This window comes from Psammomys obesus, unplaced genomic scaffold (genome assembly GCF_907164565.1).
Source record: "Psammomys obesus unplaced genomic scaffold, mPsaObe1.curated_primary_1811, whole genome shotgun sequence".
NCBI lineage: Eukaryota > Metazoa > Chordata > Mammalia > Rodentia > Muridae > Psammomys > Psammomys obesus.
In genome coordinates this window covers 35,113,434-35,130,173 of record NW_026596040.1, presented here as the reverse complement: position 1 = coordinate 35,130,173, position 16,740 = coordinate 35,113,434, and the positions used below count along the sequence as shown (strand labels likewise).

The following is a 16,740-nucleotide window of genomic DNA, read 5'->3' as shown; positions in this document are numbered from 1 at the left end:
AACAACATACCAAGAAAACAATGAAACTGCTTTTCTATAAAACTCGATGAAAAACATTTCCAGCTATACAGTCACTAGCACAGTTACCCAAACACACACACTTTACTTGGCATTTGAACTGCCTTCAGGCCTCTGTGATCTGTCTGGTGGGAATCTCCACAGGGGCTGTCCATACTCCTGTCAGTGTCAGCTTTTCCCCTTCTCCCTTTTTTCCGGGGGCCTTTTCAGGCTTGGACTCCAGCTTTCCGGGAGTTAGTCAGGAGACAGCCCTGCCCATCTGCCCTGCGGCGTGTCAGTACCTTCACCTCTTCTCCCTCAGCACTCCACATCACCCTGTTGCGGGTGCCACGCTGGTGACAGCAGGGTTAACACACAGAAAGTATGCATGGCTTTCGATTGGACAGGGGTCATCCCCCCCCCTTGTTCTCTTCATAATGCTTCCACCTTTTTTTCTTAATAAAACAAAGGGACTGCCCAGCCTGGAGGAGTAAGCTGAATGTAATCCTGGCAATAAAAAGAGTGTTCGCTTCAAGAGTGGCTTTGATTGCCACCATAACATGGCCTAGAGTCATTTGAATGCCAGTCCTCAACTCAGGAATTATCTGCATCAGACTGGTCTGTGGGCATGTCTGTTAGGGACTGTCTTGATTTTTAACTGATGCAGGAGGGCCCAGCCCACCATGGGCAGCACCATTCCTTGGCATGTGATCCTGTGGCTATGTAAAAAAGCTATCTAAGCATGAGGCAGGGAGCAGCATTCATCTATGGTTTATACAACAGATTCCTGCTCTGATTTACCATGTAAAATAAACTAAGCCCTATCTTCCTTCAAGTTGCTCCTGGCCAGCAAAAGAAGGAAAACTAAAACAGTGGGAAAATCAAAGTGAACCAGGCTAGGAAGACATTTAGTCCTACCCTAACAGAATAAATCCTTTAAAGAGGAGAGACAGAGATAGAGAGAGAGAGAGAGATAGAGAAATGTTAGGTAGATAAGTAGGTTGGTAGGTAGGTATGTAGATAGATAGACAGAGGGACAGACAGACAGATAGAGATATCTGACCCTAAACCACTATGAGGTATAGCAAGATCTAATTTCTAGGAACAACTGTGGCCTGAACTCAAGTTCTCTGAGCCCATCCAACCCAGGTTCCTGCCATACCTCCTGGCCAATGAGGGGACCCAGACAGGGTAAAGAAATAGAGTGTGCCTCTGCTGCTTCATGCCGTCACAGGTAACTGTTTTTGAAGATCTTCAGCAGAAATGATGTTATCCCAAGTGTGCTGGCTCTCCATCACCCTTCTCCATAAAGACAAAAGTATCCAATTTCTACCGAGCCTGCATCAGCCTGCATGAGAACAGTCTTCTTATGAAGACAGTCTTTCAAAGCATCTATTGGTTCTTGTGAAATGCTAATTTTGTGACCCATGATGGCAGCTAGAAGGGGCCGGCCCCAGAGAGCATGAAGAAATTCTACCCAACACAGGGACCCTGCAGGACATGACCAGGTCAGATTATCTTCAAATCTGAGGTTTCAGAGGTACCTTCACCCTCTCTCCCCTGACCTAGGAGGGGTGTGAATGTTGCCTAGGTGAACTGCTTCGAAGATTGTCTTCATCGCCCATGCCACATTCAACCCTCAGTGAATCCCTGGGAAGGCTTTACCTCCATGATGGGACTGGATGCCAGAACCTTCTCTTCAATGTTGGTATCACTGGCTGAACCACCAACTGTGGCAAAATAGCGCATGGCATACTTGGCTGACACCGTCTTTCCTGCTCCAGACTCTCCGCTCACTATGATGGATTGGTTCTTTTCATCTCTGGAAGGGAAAGAGCTCTGATCAGTCACTGGCCATCGCAAGGCACTGCTAACTGCCAGGGACTCTGATGGGGGCAGACCTGGTAAGAGGCATCTCTTGGGGAAGCAAGCGGAGTGGGTAACTTTAAAGTCTGCCCTCCCTCGTAGGCCTACACACGCTCTGAAAACGGGAGGGAGAGAGCAGATCTGAGCAGGGCTCTTAAACAGCACAGGCCATCCATCACTGATGGGAAGAATGGTTTGGCTAATGGACTACCCTTCAAATAGGGATGCAGTGCCTATTGTCCTAAAAATTTACATATGCGCCCTTCCATCTTTGTTCCTCCAACAGGCCTCCTCCTCTGTGCCACTGAGTTCCCTAGAATTTTTTGTTTTATGAACAAGGATCTCTTGTAGTAAGTCTAGCTAGCATGCTGGAGGTAGAGACTTGAACATTTCTGTTCATACGTATAACACAAAGGGCATGCCACGAGCCTGATCTCATTCCAAGTCAAAGGACTGCAACAAAAGGGATTAGGGACTAAATTCAAGTCAGGAAAAGAGGGTACCTCATATCAGGTAAGATAACTATGGTTATTCTTCCAAAATACAAGGTAGGAAGACAGATAAGAAATGGAAGGTACGTGCCTTTATGTCCCCAAGGAACACAGGTATTCAAAGCAGAGAGGAATGCCAAACATTTGGGACACAGTTTAGGATAAGAAATTGCTTATGGTAGTGAACTCAACCATCCTCCCTTTAGTTCACAAAGCCACGGGGAAGGCTGGCATTCTGTTTCAGCCCTGGCAACAGTGGCTGGTACCACATATTACTCAATACCAACCGGCGAACCAAAAGCAACTTAGTGCTCAATAGCTCTAACCCCTCCTTTCCTAAACAAAGGCATGCTTAAAATTCAGGACTTTTTAAAATCATAGGACCCAGTGCCAGGTCCTATGGTTTCCTAGACAGAGCGGGTAAGAATAAATGAGAAGCCTCCATGCTGGCCTACCCTGCCCTCCTAGCTATCTCCAGGTCAGGGTCAAAGCAGAGAAACTGGACAAGGTGTGATGATGTAAAGAGAGCTGTGCAACATGAGAGGGACTGGAAGATGTGCGTGCTTAGAAAGGTCATGAGAAAGACCTTAGCAGGGAGGGGGCTAGGGAAATTGGATCAACAAGTCAGTCCCATTAGCATAGGGCATTGAGGTCTCAGCTCACAATCATGGATGCTCAAAAAGGGAGCCAAGGGCTCAGGATGGAAAGCAGATGCAGAGGTAAACTTGAACACACGTATCTTTAAACTGGTTACCCAACCAAATATAAAAACTTTCTAGTACTTGGGGAATAAAATGTCCCATGTTTCTGAGATTTCTCCTCTCATTCTAAGCCATTATGCTCTCTTCAGGGCCCACTCTTCCTTCCTTGCCCCCATAACAACATTAAACAGGCCCACAAATGTGGCTATTTCCCATTTTCATCCGTCCATTTATTTATTTTTATGAGTGTTTGCCTGCTTTTATCTTACATATGCCATGCGTGTGCCCAGTGCCCATGTGTCCAGAAAAGAGCCCCCTGGGACTGCAGTTATAGAGGGCTGTGAGTCGTCATGTGGGTCCTGGGAACTGAGCCCAGGTCTTCTGCAAGTGTTCTTAAATGCCGAGCCACCTCTCCAGCCTCCATCTTCATCCATTTTTCTTTCTTTCTTTTTTTTTTTTTTTTTGTCTCGTTTTTGCTTTACATTATATCTCCTGGACCTCATACACGATGTCAGGTGTCACCTCAGCTCTCAATGCTTTTATCATCAAGTCCTTCGAGAACTGACAGGAAGCACAAGCATCCAGATGGTTGGGGGCACAGACTGGCTTTACACCTTGGCAACAGTCACTTCTGTATCCCTTGGGCCATCTCCTTTCTCTGGCATCACCCTGAGGGCTCCCTGTGTATAACAAGAACCAGACTGGGTAGCCACACCCAAGACTTTGGAGCTCTGCTCAGCTTTTATCCCACAATAAGAGAATGTACTGAGCCTTGGTCCCCAGCAGAGAGACATGTGGAATGGAGAAGTACATACTGTTCCGTTTAACAGGGTTCCAGGGGAGCAACACATAGCATGAAATAACTCAGCTGTGGGGAGGAAGGGAATGACACATGCGTGCTCTGGGGCACAGTATACACAGGAAATTGGAGCATAAGGGGATCTGGGTAAAACATCTTTCTTGGCAAAGACAAATAAAGTACAAAGCAGAGATCCTTATCACTTGTCACTTTCAGTGTCAAGGTGCCAATTACTTTGCACAACACTGGGAACAACAAGTGCTGCTCAGGGAAGGGAATGATTCATACAAGAGGTAAGATGCCTTAGGAGCCAAGTAGGCCTAGTCCAAAGATAAGTGGCCAAGAAAAACAAACGAGCTAGCCTATGTGACAAGTGTCGAGAATTAAAAAAATAAAACAAAAAAGAATCAAAGGAGTGAAATAGCCAAAATCCAGCAGGGTGAGGAGGCAAACACTGAGCCAGGGTTTCATCAAAGTCACAGCTATCGATCCTTGAGCTTAACCATCTTCGCCTTGTTCTGGCGACAGGGCTGTCAGTAGTGTGCTTGCTGCACAAGCGTGAGGACCGGAGTTCGGATCTCCAGTATGCACATAAAAGGCTGGATGCGGTGTGTGGACCTATAATCCCAGCATAGGGGAAGAAGGGACAAGAGTATCTCTGGGGCTTGCTGGCCAGCCATTCTAGCCAGTGGGTGAGCTTCAAAGTTAGTGAGAGATCCTGTCTCAAAGACTAAATAGTTGGGCACGCAATACACACACGTGCACGCGCGCACACACACACACACACACACACACACACACACACACATTTTTGTATCTGAGTCTTTTTAGGGGACAATTACTGGAAGTGACTATATGCTCCCACTTAATCTGGTGACTACCAGGGCAGGTACTGCCATGTAAGCTCAAGTCCGATAAACTCACTTCTCAGACTCCCATGTCCCTCTGAATAGGCCTGTGAGGTATGCACACTCCTGCGTACCTGTGCATAATGCCACAACAACAATTCTTCCTACGGTAGCCTTCCACCCAGCTCAGAACTGGAATCCAGGACACAGACATCCAAACACTGAATATGAGCCTCAGTTTATTGCTGACTGGCTATCTGACCAATTGCACGTAACTTACCCAGTCACTTCAGCGTCTCTCGGGACTGGGATCCCTGAGCCATACCCTGTTCTGAGTGGGCCACCTTGATTTGGTACTGGAGTCTCTAATTTACCCTTACACCCTTGCCAGGCTACATTTCTAAATCGATGCTTTAGTTACATTTTTACCTTTTCAAAAAGTTTAAAAGCTACTCATCAAATCAAGTCCAGGCTCCTCAGCAGAGCATGAGAACCATGCGACAATATGCAACACTAAAGCCGTGAATGAACCTGTACAGTCTAAGAGCGTGCTGAGCCCCTGATGGGCCCTGTAAGCCACTCGGTCATGTCACAGAGGAAATCCAGCGCACTGCATATCCGCTGGAAGATCATAGGATAGTCGGCAAGAATGGTCACTCACAGTCTCTGTGGAGCATATACCTTCCCCAGGACTGCATTCGGGGTACCACCTCTGCCTTCAACTTCAACGCGACCTCCTGGAATCATCCTGACTGCCTACCCTGGGCAGCCCAAAAGATATTATTTCTCAGCTCCTGAAGTCTAGGGCCATTGGTTTCGCTCGACTTTTAATACGGTGTCCTCGCTGCCTGACTTTTGCTCGCCTCCTTTCTCTGGCATTCTGTCTTCTCACCTCTAGCTAGAAAGCTGCAACACCGGCTTCCATGTAAGCTTCTCTCTTTTTGACGTTCACTAATTCTACAACTAATATATTAATAGGGGCTGTGCGTAAAGAAAAGATTAGTTCCCAATTTTTGGTCATTTGGGGGATGGGCACGGGGATATTTGTATAAACATAGAATTCTATACAACATCCTTCAAAAATATACCAATGTTGGCTCCAGCCATTCAGCCCACTTAGAGAGATGATTTAGATGGTGACTTGAGTCCGTCTGCTTTTTTTTTAATTTTTATTTTGTATTAATTACTGTTTATTCAGATTGTATCCCCCCTGTAGTTACTTCCCTCTTCCCCTCCTAATTCCTCCATCCCTCCCCCTTTCTCCACCCATGCCCCTCCCCTAGTCCACTGATAAGGGAGGTCTTCCTCCCCTTCCTCTTGATCATAGTCGATCAGGTCTTATCAGGAGTGGCTGCATTGTCTTTCTCTGTGGCCTGATAAGGCTGCTCCCTGCTCAGGGGGAGGTGATCAAAGAGCAGGCCATTGCAAAGAAATCTAGTGTCCAGCTCTTATCTAAAGCCCAAGCTACATCCAGGGTGGCATTCACTACTGCAGACAAGAATGCCCTGAAAGGTCTGTGCCTCACACAAGGACAGAGGATCCTCAGACATGCAATTCAGCTATTCTGCAGCTTCTGGCAGAATGCCTGGCACCAGCATATACACCCACCTCTAGTCACAACTCATCCCAGGCCGCCTCCTTGGACACCTGAGAGGAAACACTTGCTTTCAACACCCTCTAATTTTTCTTCTGCATTCCCCATAGTAGCACTTTAAGCTGAACTGAGTGACCTCCTCTGCCCACCACCCAGGAGGTGCAGAAGATGGCGCATGGGTTGTTGAGACATGTTTATCCAAAGGCCAGCCAAGGAACAGCTGGAGTTTGTTTCCAATCCCCTGCTGAAGGGTTGTTTGGTTCTTACAGAGTAATTTGCCACCCAGGGTCTCCTGGTCAGAAAGAGACCCTGTTCAAGGTATCTCTGAGTTCAGAGACCTGCTCTGGAGGTCAGACTCACAAGCAACCAACCTGGCTGTGACGTGTGCCAGGTATCCCACTTACCTGCCACCTTTGGCATCTCCGACCCTCCCCCGCAATGCTCTGCCAGCCACATCAGTTGGCATGCATGACGCTGATCTAAGAGTTCCTGGTACTAGCCTTAAACAGTCAGTGCCCCTGATACTAAGACCCAGGGGTCCCAACTAGAAATAGAGAGCCAGGGCTTTCTTCATGCAGGTCATCTAGCCTCTGCTCAACCCCTCCCACCAGAATAAAGAAACCTGCATGCTGGTGAACCTCCCCTCCCCTCCAATCCTAAACCAGCCCACCCTTTATCTCTAAGACACAGTCTCTCTCTTCTCTGTAAACTTCAGGCCAGTCATTATCTGCAAGCATTTGTCTGGCCTTTTACTCTTGTCCTTTGCCATGTCCGTGCCACGTAACTTTTGAAACCAATGAGGTTCTATATAACCCTTCCTGTTAAATCTTCCATTAGCATCTTTCTGCATGTAAGGAAGAACCACAGCCACTGGGCTCAAGATCAAGGCTGCCCAGTCCTTTCTTCTCCCACCACAACAAGGCTTTGCCCTTCATTCTCTCCCGCTCCATGGCAGTCTGATGCTTTCCTAGATTAAGCCGATTCCCCACTTTATATTTCACAGCTCTTAATGCCTGGTGCTAAATTACCTCATGCCTCCTAACAGCTCATGTACAACTGCTTTTTAATTTAATTACTAGCCTATTTACATCATACCCGGGTGGGTTACCAAGCTAAGCTCTCAGTCATGTATCTCACCCTCAACAGTCACAAAATCAACATTATAAAGAAGAGAAATCGGAAGCTGAGCATGACCAGGATATGTGCTCACAGTGTCGGACCTAGAGAGATAGCGTGTCAAAACTCAAGTACAGGTCTCTGTCTCTGTTCAACTTTCCATGACCTACTATGCATTTTCTTTATCTTTCTCATATAATGAAGCAGTACTTAACAAATCTAGCTCTAACACAAGCTGAAATATGAGTCAGGCTTCCTCAGCATCGCTTGGTTCACTGCCAGCTCCTCTGCCAAAGGACCCCATCATCAAGGCACTTATTCCACAATTTACTAAGGTGTTAGGTCACTTACCTAATGCCCTAAAGCCTGACTCTCAGGATAAATAATTTCTGATAAAAGGACTTGGATGGGCAGTCCAGCACCTGGAGTGAGCCAAGAGGACAGCCTGGGGCTTAGTTGTTCTATGTGGTGGCAACTGCTAAGCTCAGATCTGGACCTAGGCACATGGCACACATGCAACTGATGGGCAGCTTGGTTCTCATGTGGGTCCCCTAGCAACAAGGGGAGTGTGGGTCATATCTGACATGGACCCAGTTGCTTGATTTTGGATCACTTTCCCTTAGCTGGGCTGACGAGTTCAGTAGAAGAGGATGTACTAAGTCCTGATGTGACTTAATGGGCCAGGGTGGGTTTGTAAGGGGGGGACTCCCCTTTTCTAAGGCGAAGGAGAGGGGGAAAGGGGAAAGAGGGTGAAATGGAGAGGAGAGGATGGAGGGGTAGTGATCAGAATGTAAAATTTTTAAAACGCTGAGCTTGGATCCAGACCCTTAAAACCAAGCTGTCTGTAAAACCAAGCTGCTTATCCCTGCCCTCGTGGGACACTCGTGGCAGAAATGGGACTAATTGTGCGGAGCCTCAGACAGGCACAGATCTAAACCTCTGAACTGGAATCTCCCGTGAGAAGAGAGGGCATCATCTTCTTAGGCTCCTGGTCCCCAGGCCTGTTGTAAATCAGGAAGGAGAGGGTGTTTGATTTAGCCTAAGCTCAGAGAGGACTCATCAGCTCTGACATGTTCTTCAGCCATTCTACCCTACGGTGACAAACCACCTGCAAACCTGAGTGTCAGGGTATAGTCTGTTTGCCCCGGCGATAATCAATCCACTCTTTCCTGCTGTCTGCTCTCTAATTACACTGTCAACACTACTACTGAAACACTGAGCGTCTACTATGGCAGCAGTGGGAAACCACCGTGCTAGAGAACAGGAGCAAACTGTTCAACAGAGCTATTGTGTCAGCACCATGGACAGTAGTGTCTGCCGCGAGGCTGGGAGAAATCACAGCGAAACCGGAAAGGATGACTATTTCAAAATGGGAACATTGTGTCCTGTCTGTTTTAATAAATTCAAACAAAACTAAACAACCGGAGATGGACTTACAACCCCATATTAATAGAAAGCAATCAAAACCTGTTGAACAGTGGGGTGAGAATCAGCACGAAGAGAGATTTGTAACATGGGGGAGAAGGCAAGCTGGGGAGAGGGATGTTAGGTTGTGGGTAAAGTTAGGTGATGGGAGAAGGGCATAGAAAGCTTCAGGGAGACTGACTGAGGTGTGGCCTAAGGGACACACATTCACAGTCACTTTAACGTGAGAGAGCTCCATCCCAGGATCAGAAGCAACATAAAAGGAACTGCTGCTGTGAGAAGAGCCTGGGCCTGATGGATGCAGCAGAACCTTTGCGGCCTGACAGGGGGAAGTGGATGGATCCAGATATCTGCAAGAAGGGCACTATGGGAGGAGGCTTGCAGACCCCATCACCTCAGCCATTGGGCACTGGTATCGTGCACAGCCATACTCTCCCCTCAGGCCCAGTCCAGGGCTCAACCCAAGCCATTCAGAAAACTGTCATAAACACACACAGAAAACTGCTTAATTTGTGCTTAGCAGCCAGGGTCTCAAGTGGTAAGATGAAAACGGACTTTTGTACAAAGGATAAGTAAGTACATTCATCGCCCAAATACCATTTTCCTCCCATGCCTGTTTCACAGTGGCCCTAGGAGTCAGGAGCTCTGTTTATAAACTGCACAGCACAATATACGCAGTAGTGAGAGCAATACAACTCATGTCGGCCAGTGTCGTTCCTAAGTGGGTCTGTCCCCACCACATCTGAGAGAAAGGACTCCCAAAAGCCCCATCCAGCCCACCTCCCCAACACATTCACAAGGAAAGACTGAGGACCAGCCCTCCTGGGTGGGAACTGCCTGTGCTTGCTCCTATAGCAAGGGGCCAAGAGATGATCCCCACAGCTTCCTGCTCTTCTTCTCATCTGTGTGTGGCCCCAGACCTGGGCCATCACTGAGCTGTGTGGTGCATTCCACTCCGTTTGCAATTATCTGCTGACCTCTACAAGCACATTTGAAACTAGAAAACACCTGTGAGGCATGGTGATCACGGGAAACAGGGTAAACATTTGTGGTGACTGTGGGCTTCACAGGATTGTCGGGGTTTGTGTCACAAGCTGGTGGTAACGGTGACACATATATGTAATATCTGTAGCTTTCATTTTGTCCTGGAACTAGATCACAGAGAAAGATGTGCTACTGCAAAAAACTTACTTAAAACATTATAGGATTTCCTTTGCAACGATGATGACAACAACAACCCTCAATAAGTTGGTTCCCACCTATGAACTTGGTAACTGACAATGTCATACACAGTCCAAAGGCTAGACACACCTCTGAGGTTCTCCAACCTGGTTGTAGATGGCCAACACAGTGGCCCTTATGACAGTGGTTACCTCAGACCAGCAGAGTCACAATCTAGATTGAGACCTGGAGATGGATTTTTAAATTCCACAAGAGACTCTGTTGTTCTGCCACGGGGTTAGGAACTACCTACTGCTGGAGCTTTGTTAATTTAGCCACTGTATGAAATGCTCAGGCAAGTGCAGCAATCAGACACCGCAGAACTTCTTTCTTGTGGAAGTTAACCTGTATACAATGTAACCTGTATACAATGTAACTTAAAAACTGGATTGAAGCAACTAAACAGTCCTTAACTGGAAGATGCAGTAACGGCTCTTCCCAGCTGCAGACAACAGGTGCCATTACTCTTCATTCTAAGCTTTTCCACTCACCTAGAAAATCAAGCAGCCACCTCATTAGCTGGATTTAGATTCTTGAATTTCAGGGTTGGAAGAGTGGCAGTTTCAAACTTAGAGAAACTGAGTATAACCAGGTCTGGTAGCACAACCTCTAACTCCAGCCTGGCTCACCAGGCTCGGTTATTTTAGGGTGTCTACTCCACAGGGTACAGAACGAGCTGAGAAGAATGGTGCTTATGGACCCCTCCATGCCCCTCATGCAGCTGCTGCACGGCTCTCACATTTAATTCAAGGTTATGTTTTTCTGTCTCCTAGTCTCCTAAAAAACAAGAGTCCTCAGACTCATGGACCAGAAACTGTTTCCTCAACCACTGAAATCATTGAGAACCTGAAGGTTGGGGGGTAGAGGGCAGGGTTTTAGCATATGGAGGCAAAGCGGCCTGTTCAGGGTGCACGGCAATGGTAAAATGCTACAGAGCACAAAGGCACATTGTGAATAAACTACTACTGCATGTCTAGTGTAACGTTGGTATTCAAATATTTCATGGGTGAAAAATAGAAATCTCAAACTATTGCTTGGATATGGAAAAGTGCTACTAATTACACCCATTCATGTCAGCTATTTGATACTATGACTAAATTATGCGGTGCAATGATTATGAATAGCATTAAACCCGATACATAAAATTCTGCTGTAGGCTTCCATTCAACTGCAAAGAAAAATGTTCCATCTTCTGTGTTGCCTACAGAACTTTAAAAATGCAAGGAACACATGCACACACCTGCAACATAGGGAAGTCAATTGCCTATGACGTATCATTCCGGTTTAAAAACAAACAAGCAAGCAAACAAAAAACCTGCATGTTCTAGAGGCAGATAAAGGTCTCAGGTAAGTAACAGCTTCTAAGAACAGAATCAGAAGAGAAAACAGTGAAGGCTCATGCTAAACAAGTACTTGAACCTCAGTTTCTCATTGACTTAACAGATCAGAAAGTGCTTCTATTAAGGGTTTGGGAGCTAAGGCACCAAGAGATACTGGAGATGGGATGTGATAGAGGAAGGATAACTCACACTCTTCTTGGAGAAAATCTAAGCTAGCAAGGCTGGTGGCTCCTCTGCGAGGCCTGCAGGAGAGGTCTGGAGTCGACACGTTTCTGTGTTCTGCCAACAGACTGCACAGTCAGAGCACCACACCTCTCTCCCTCCAGTGAAGGTTTGGGGGTCCAGTGAAGTGTCTCAGCAGTCCCGGAGAACACAGAACTAGGGGGTGAAGGACAGCAGCATTTACTGTTCTCTTACATCAAGTGGCCAAGACCCCAAGAGAGGAACTGACCATGATTATGTAACAGCTGGCTTTTCACTCCAGGAATTCCTCTCCTATGGCTTCAGTCAGGCTTCAACACAGCCCACGCCTCTCTCACTGTGGTTACTTCACCAGCATCAGCACAGGGGAAAAAGGTGAGAGTGACTATGGCACAGGGAAGGATCTTGTCGGGCCACACCAGTGGACGGCTCAATTTGGGTGGCATTGTCTCTGCCTGCAGCGTGGGTCTCGGTCAGAATTCCACTGTGTTCTGTGCTGTGGAGTCTCAACAAGGAGCTGCAGATCCCACAGCTGACTAAAGCACGGTTCACAGAATGTGAGAACCCAGGAAATGCCGTGTGAGATGTGAAGGCTTGGGAACTCCAGAACAAGGAGCTACAAAGAGCCAGAAGGAGACTGAAAACTGACCTGACCAGACAAGCTTCATTCATCATACAGGAAGAACTAGTACCAACGCACATCACATGGGACTGGTAGTCCATTCTGAGTAACACAGGGCCCCTAGGTTCAGATCACTGATGCTCGTCACTCAGCCCACACCTCCCTCTGACATTCTCTTCATGCGGAAAGTTTCTCCAGCTCCTTCTCTTGTTCCTTTATCTTTTTGAGGCTAAAAGCAAAGATCATCTTTGGAACCCCATGTTGAAAATTCTCCTAAAAATGGGTATTTCTTCCCCCAGTGGCTTCCTCTTACAGCTGCTTCTTTTCTCACTTCTTTTCTAAGTGAAAAATAGTTGAGAACCACACAAAGTTGCAGAATCCAACTCAGACACCTTAAGTCCAGCATTCTTTCCACCCACCATACCCAGGTCCTTCAACTACATCATGCCTCTGACCTCTGCAGTAGCTCCTCTGTGAAGCGCCTCCTTCAGACTGAGGCATGCAAGCAGATACAATCAGCCTGACAGCCCGGTTGATAATCCATGTAATGGCAGAGCTCAAAGCAGACCCACGTCAGCGCTATTCAGCAGCAGCGCTCCATTATCCACTGGTCTCTTTGGTATCATGTCCCTAGTCTGTGGATCCTAGTTCACAAATGAATTCTTTCCATTAAGTCTGTAAACTCATCTTGAGTCCTCAAAAGCATCACTGGAATGAGCTGGAAGGTACCCAGCAGTAGAAAGCAAATCAAATGTTCTTGGGATGGCAGAAAACTCGGCAAATCTCAAGACACCCATGTAACAAAGCTAAAATTAAGGTCCTCTTTTCTCACCTACACAGAGCTGGATGGTATCTGACGGGTCCCATCTGGAAGATGCTGTTGAGAAGAGCCATCTCTATTGCTCTGCTTCACAGCACCCCTCCCTACCCAAAGCTATCTGAGGTTTTAAGGTTGACAAAGGAACACAAGGAACAAAAGGAAGTTCAGTGGCTGAACTTCACACTATCGCCTCTGGCAAAACGGCATCATTGAAGGAAAAACAAAATCTGTCAATACTCTGCTGGGTGGGAGTGTGATCAAGATTCTGCCTGTAGCCAACATGTCTCTATTGATGGCTTGCCTTCCTGGGCTCTCGCAAGTGCCTTTCTATACAGCACACATGCTACCTGCACACACACACACACACACACACACACACACACACACACACACACGCACAGCCAAGAGCTAGCAAGCAAACAGAGTTGGCTAACAAAAACGCCAAGTTCACCATAATCAAGTCTATTCGTCTATTCTATCACATTTAAAGCTGTAAGTCACTGCTCCCACTGCTGACAGTTTGCCCTCAGCTAACGAACATTCCTTCACTCTTTACCAAAGAAAGCGTTGGTGGTTTTGTTGGCAAGAGCCTTGTTGCTACTGCCCCCTCCACTGCCAAACCCAGAAGAGTGTGTGGCAGGGACACTTTCGACAGCTTCCAGGGCCACTTGCCCTTGGACAAGACAGATGGTTCTTCTGGGCCAGACATTTAAATGATAGACAATTCCTCCAGTTTATTTCTTCAAATGTTTTATAGAGAAGAGCATTAAGACCAGACCACATGGGCCACAACATGAAGGAATGAAGAGGGGCAAGCAGCTTTGGCTCAGAGGTGAGAGCGGAGCATGCCAAAAAAAAAAAAAAAAAAAAAAAAAAAAATCAAAATTATATGGAAAATGGGTACAAAGACAAGTGTGGTGAGTCTAGGAAAAAAAAACCCAACCAGTCAACTATCAATGACATTAATGGGGATACAACAGCCTTCTCTCTGAGGGTCTAGAGGGACATTTTCAATTTGGGTAAATTAAGTCACTTATTTGCACCTCAGTTTCCTCAAATGTAAAGCCAAGTACTATGGGCTTCCCAATTCCTTAATTAGGAGGTAACATGGTGTGGGATGGGATGGGATGAGCCAGGATTTGCAGACATCTACTTCTCAGCTGCTGCAGCAGAACCCCAGATTCTCTTAGTCTCCTCAGAGCATCGTCTTGGACAGCCACAGGTGTGTGCTGTCTCTGTCCTTCATCTAACTCCACCTGAGCCAAATGGCCTTTACAGCTGTTCTCTGAGCAGCCCAATTGGAGCTCCCCTAGCACAAAGGTGCAGGACACTGCTGTAGAGAAAGGGGATACGTCTTCCTCACACCACCATTTAAGAGGCAGCACTGGAAATTAACGCACCTGAACCCTGAGAGGATATATGTAGTTGGTGACACACTGGGCACCTGGACACCTGAAATCAAGAGTAGGCGAGGGGGAAGGGGTAATGCGCTACCTCCTTCATGTTGGCTGGAAACGCTGACAAGAATACAGAGTTGTTGATGTTAACTTGTGTTTCATCTTCTTGGGCTCTGTGAAGTGGGAAGTATGTCTGTTTTATCTAAACACTGACAAACATATTCTCAAGGGCGGAGATGGGCAAGGGCTCAGCTGCTCCAACCATTTGGGAATTCTTTACCTTTGGGCTGAGGAATATCTGAGCTTTGCAACGAAACATGGAAAACTACAACTAAACAAAGCAGGAGGCCACCAAAAGTCTGATGGTGCAGAAAAGGGGGCACCCAAGAGGACCAAGGCTGCGGAAAACAGTTTCCTGAATTGAGAGCCATTAACTGCAAATGTTGACAGCCTAAAGACTGATCTTTGTCAAGTTAGAAGTTTACCTATAAGAAGGAAAAATCCAGAGGCTTTTGCTGTGCATAGAACCAAGTCTTGGGGTGTTTGGCTATTCCTAGAAAGGAGGTCTGGCAAAGAAAAAAAATGCAAATATTTATCTAGCCTGTGCTCTGAGGCACAGAAAGAACTCTTCTAAAATAGCAAACTTACTTATTTTCGTCAAAATTAAGCAATACCTTTCCATTAGCAGAGTGTTTATTTTAATGCAGGTAACTGTCTACTCCTTTGGAAGGGAAATATGAGGTCCTAGGTTTGCATGCTTTGGAGGACTGGGTAATAAAAACATGATTAAAACCATCCTTAAATATCCAATGTTTGTTTTGATTTTCTTAAAAGCCATTTTAGGCCCTTCTTTAATAACTCTAAGTCCTGAAATCTATTTGCAGTGATATTCATTTATAAAACTTAAGATCATATTTTTAAGCATCTTTCAGTGGTCCTTCGGTGACACTTAAGACGACCCTGGAGTTCTGAATGACAAGAAGTTCTCCTGAATGAGAGTAAGGGAAACCGGGGCTGCCCACCAGTTGCAGCACATCCTCTGAGGACACATGAAAGATATACTGGGGCTCACTCTTTCCTTATCCCTGACACGAGCAAACGGCTCCTTCAGATCAGGGTCCCATGCTAAACAATGTGTTTGACCTGGTAGGCAGTTCTCTGCAGGCTGTGTTTGTCCACCCTGTGCCGGTATGGATTTATCCAGAATGTCCTAAAATTCTTGGGGACACTGGGATTGCCTCTATTCCTGGTTGCTTAGGAGAAATCTAAACAAATCTTAGATGGGATTCTTTTTGTTTTGTTTTTGGAGACAGGGTTTCTCTGTGTAGCCCTGACTGTCCTGGACTCACTTTGTAGACCAGGTTGGCCTCAAACTCACAAGGATCCACCTGCTTCTGCCTCCTAAGTGCTGAGATTACAGGTGTGCACCACAATTCCTGGCTTGGATGGGATTCTTTACAATTTAAAACCATTCACACCTGCCTCTCTACTCCATCTACCCAATCTGAACTTTTCTACTGAGGTCTCAAATGCTACTTTCCCAAAGCCCCCTTTACTCCCCATTTTCTAAGCTGCAAACACTCTACTCACAGGGTTATTGATGGTTTCTGAGCTAAAATGCATATATCATACAATTTGTTCATGTAAGCTGTAGAACACACTGGCTTTTCATAGGCTTACAGGGTAGAGAACAGCTGTCCCCCTTCCCCACCACTGCCTGTGGTCCTGATACCCTGATGAACTTTCCACATCTACAGATCTGTCCTCTCGGGACATGTTATGTAAATGAAATATAGCATGTTGCCTTCTGTGACCAACTGGTTCCTCTCACTGTGATGTTTCCAAGGTTCCTCCATATTATGATGGCAGTACTTCCATAAACCTCTGAAAAACATAATTTTCCATGGTATAAACAGCCTATATCTTTTGTTTTCAGCTGATGGACATGGGTTATTTCCACTTTAGGCAATGATGAATACTTGCAGGTGGGTTTTGTATGGGTGTATGTTTTCATTTCTTTTGGGGTCAGTTGTTCTAGTTTTTTATCAATATGACAGAAGCTACCATCATTGGAGAGGAGGAAACCTCAATTAAGAAATGCTTCCATAAGATGGGGCTGAAGGCAAACCCATAGAATGTGTTTTTATTTTGTGATTGTTGGGGAAGGGTCCAGCCCATTGTGGCTAGGGACACCACTGAGTTGGTGGCCTACAGTTCTCTAAGAAAGGCTGAGCAAGCCACTAAGCAACATCCCTCCATGGCCTCTGCTTCAGTTTCTGCCTCCAGATTCTTGCCCTGTTAA

At 46.4% G+C, this 16,740-nt stretch overlaps 1 protein-coding gene across 6 annotated transcripts in view; it reads right to left on the bottom strand.

The window, feature by feature from the left end:
* Window positions 1–16,740, bottom strand: part of Myo5b (myosin VB) — a 298,441-nt gene that overhangs the window by 134,513 nt on the left and 147,188 nt on the right. For all 6 annotated transcript variants that reach the window (XM_055622523.1, XM_055622526.1, XM_055622525.1 and 3 more), the window contains exon 5: window positions 1,663–1,819. In XM_055622523.1, coding sequence (XP_055478498.1) covers window positions 1,663–1,819 — 157 coding nt within the window. The remainder of the gene's footprint in view (window positions 1–1,662; window positions 1,820–16,740) is intronic.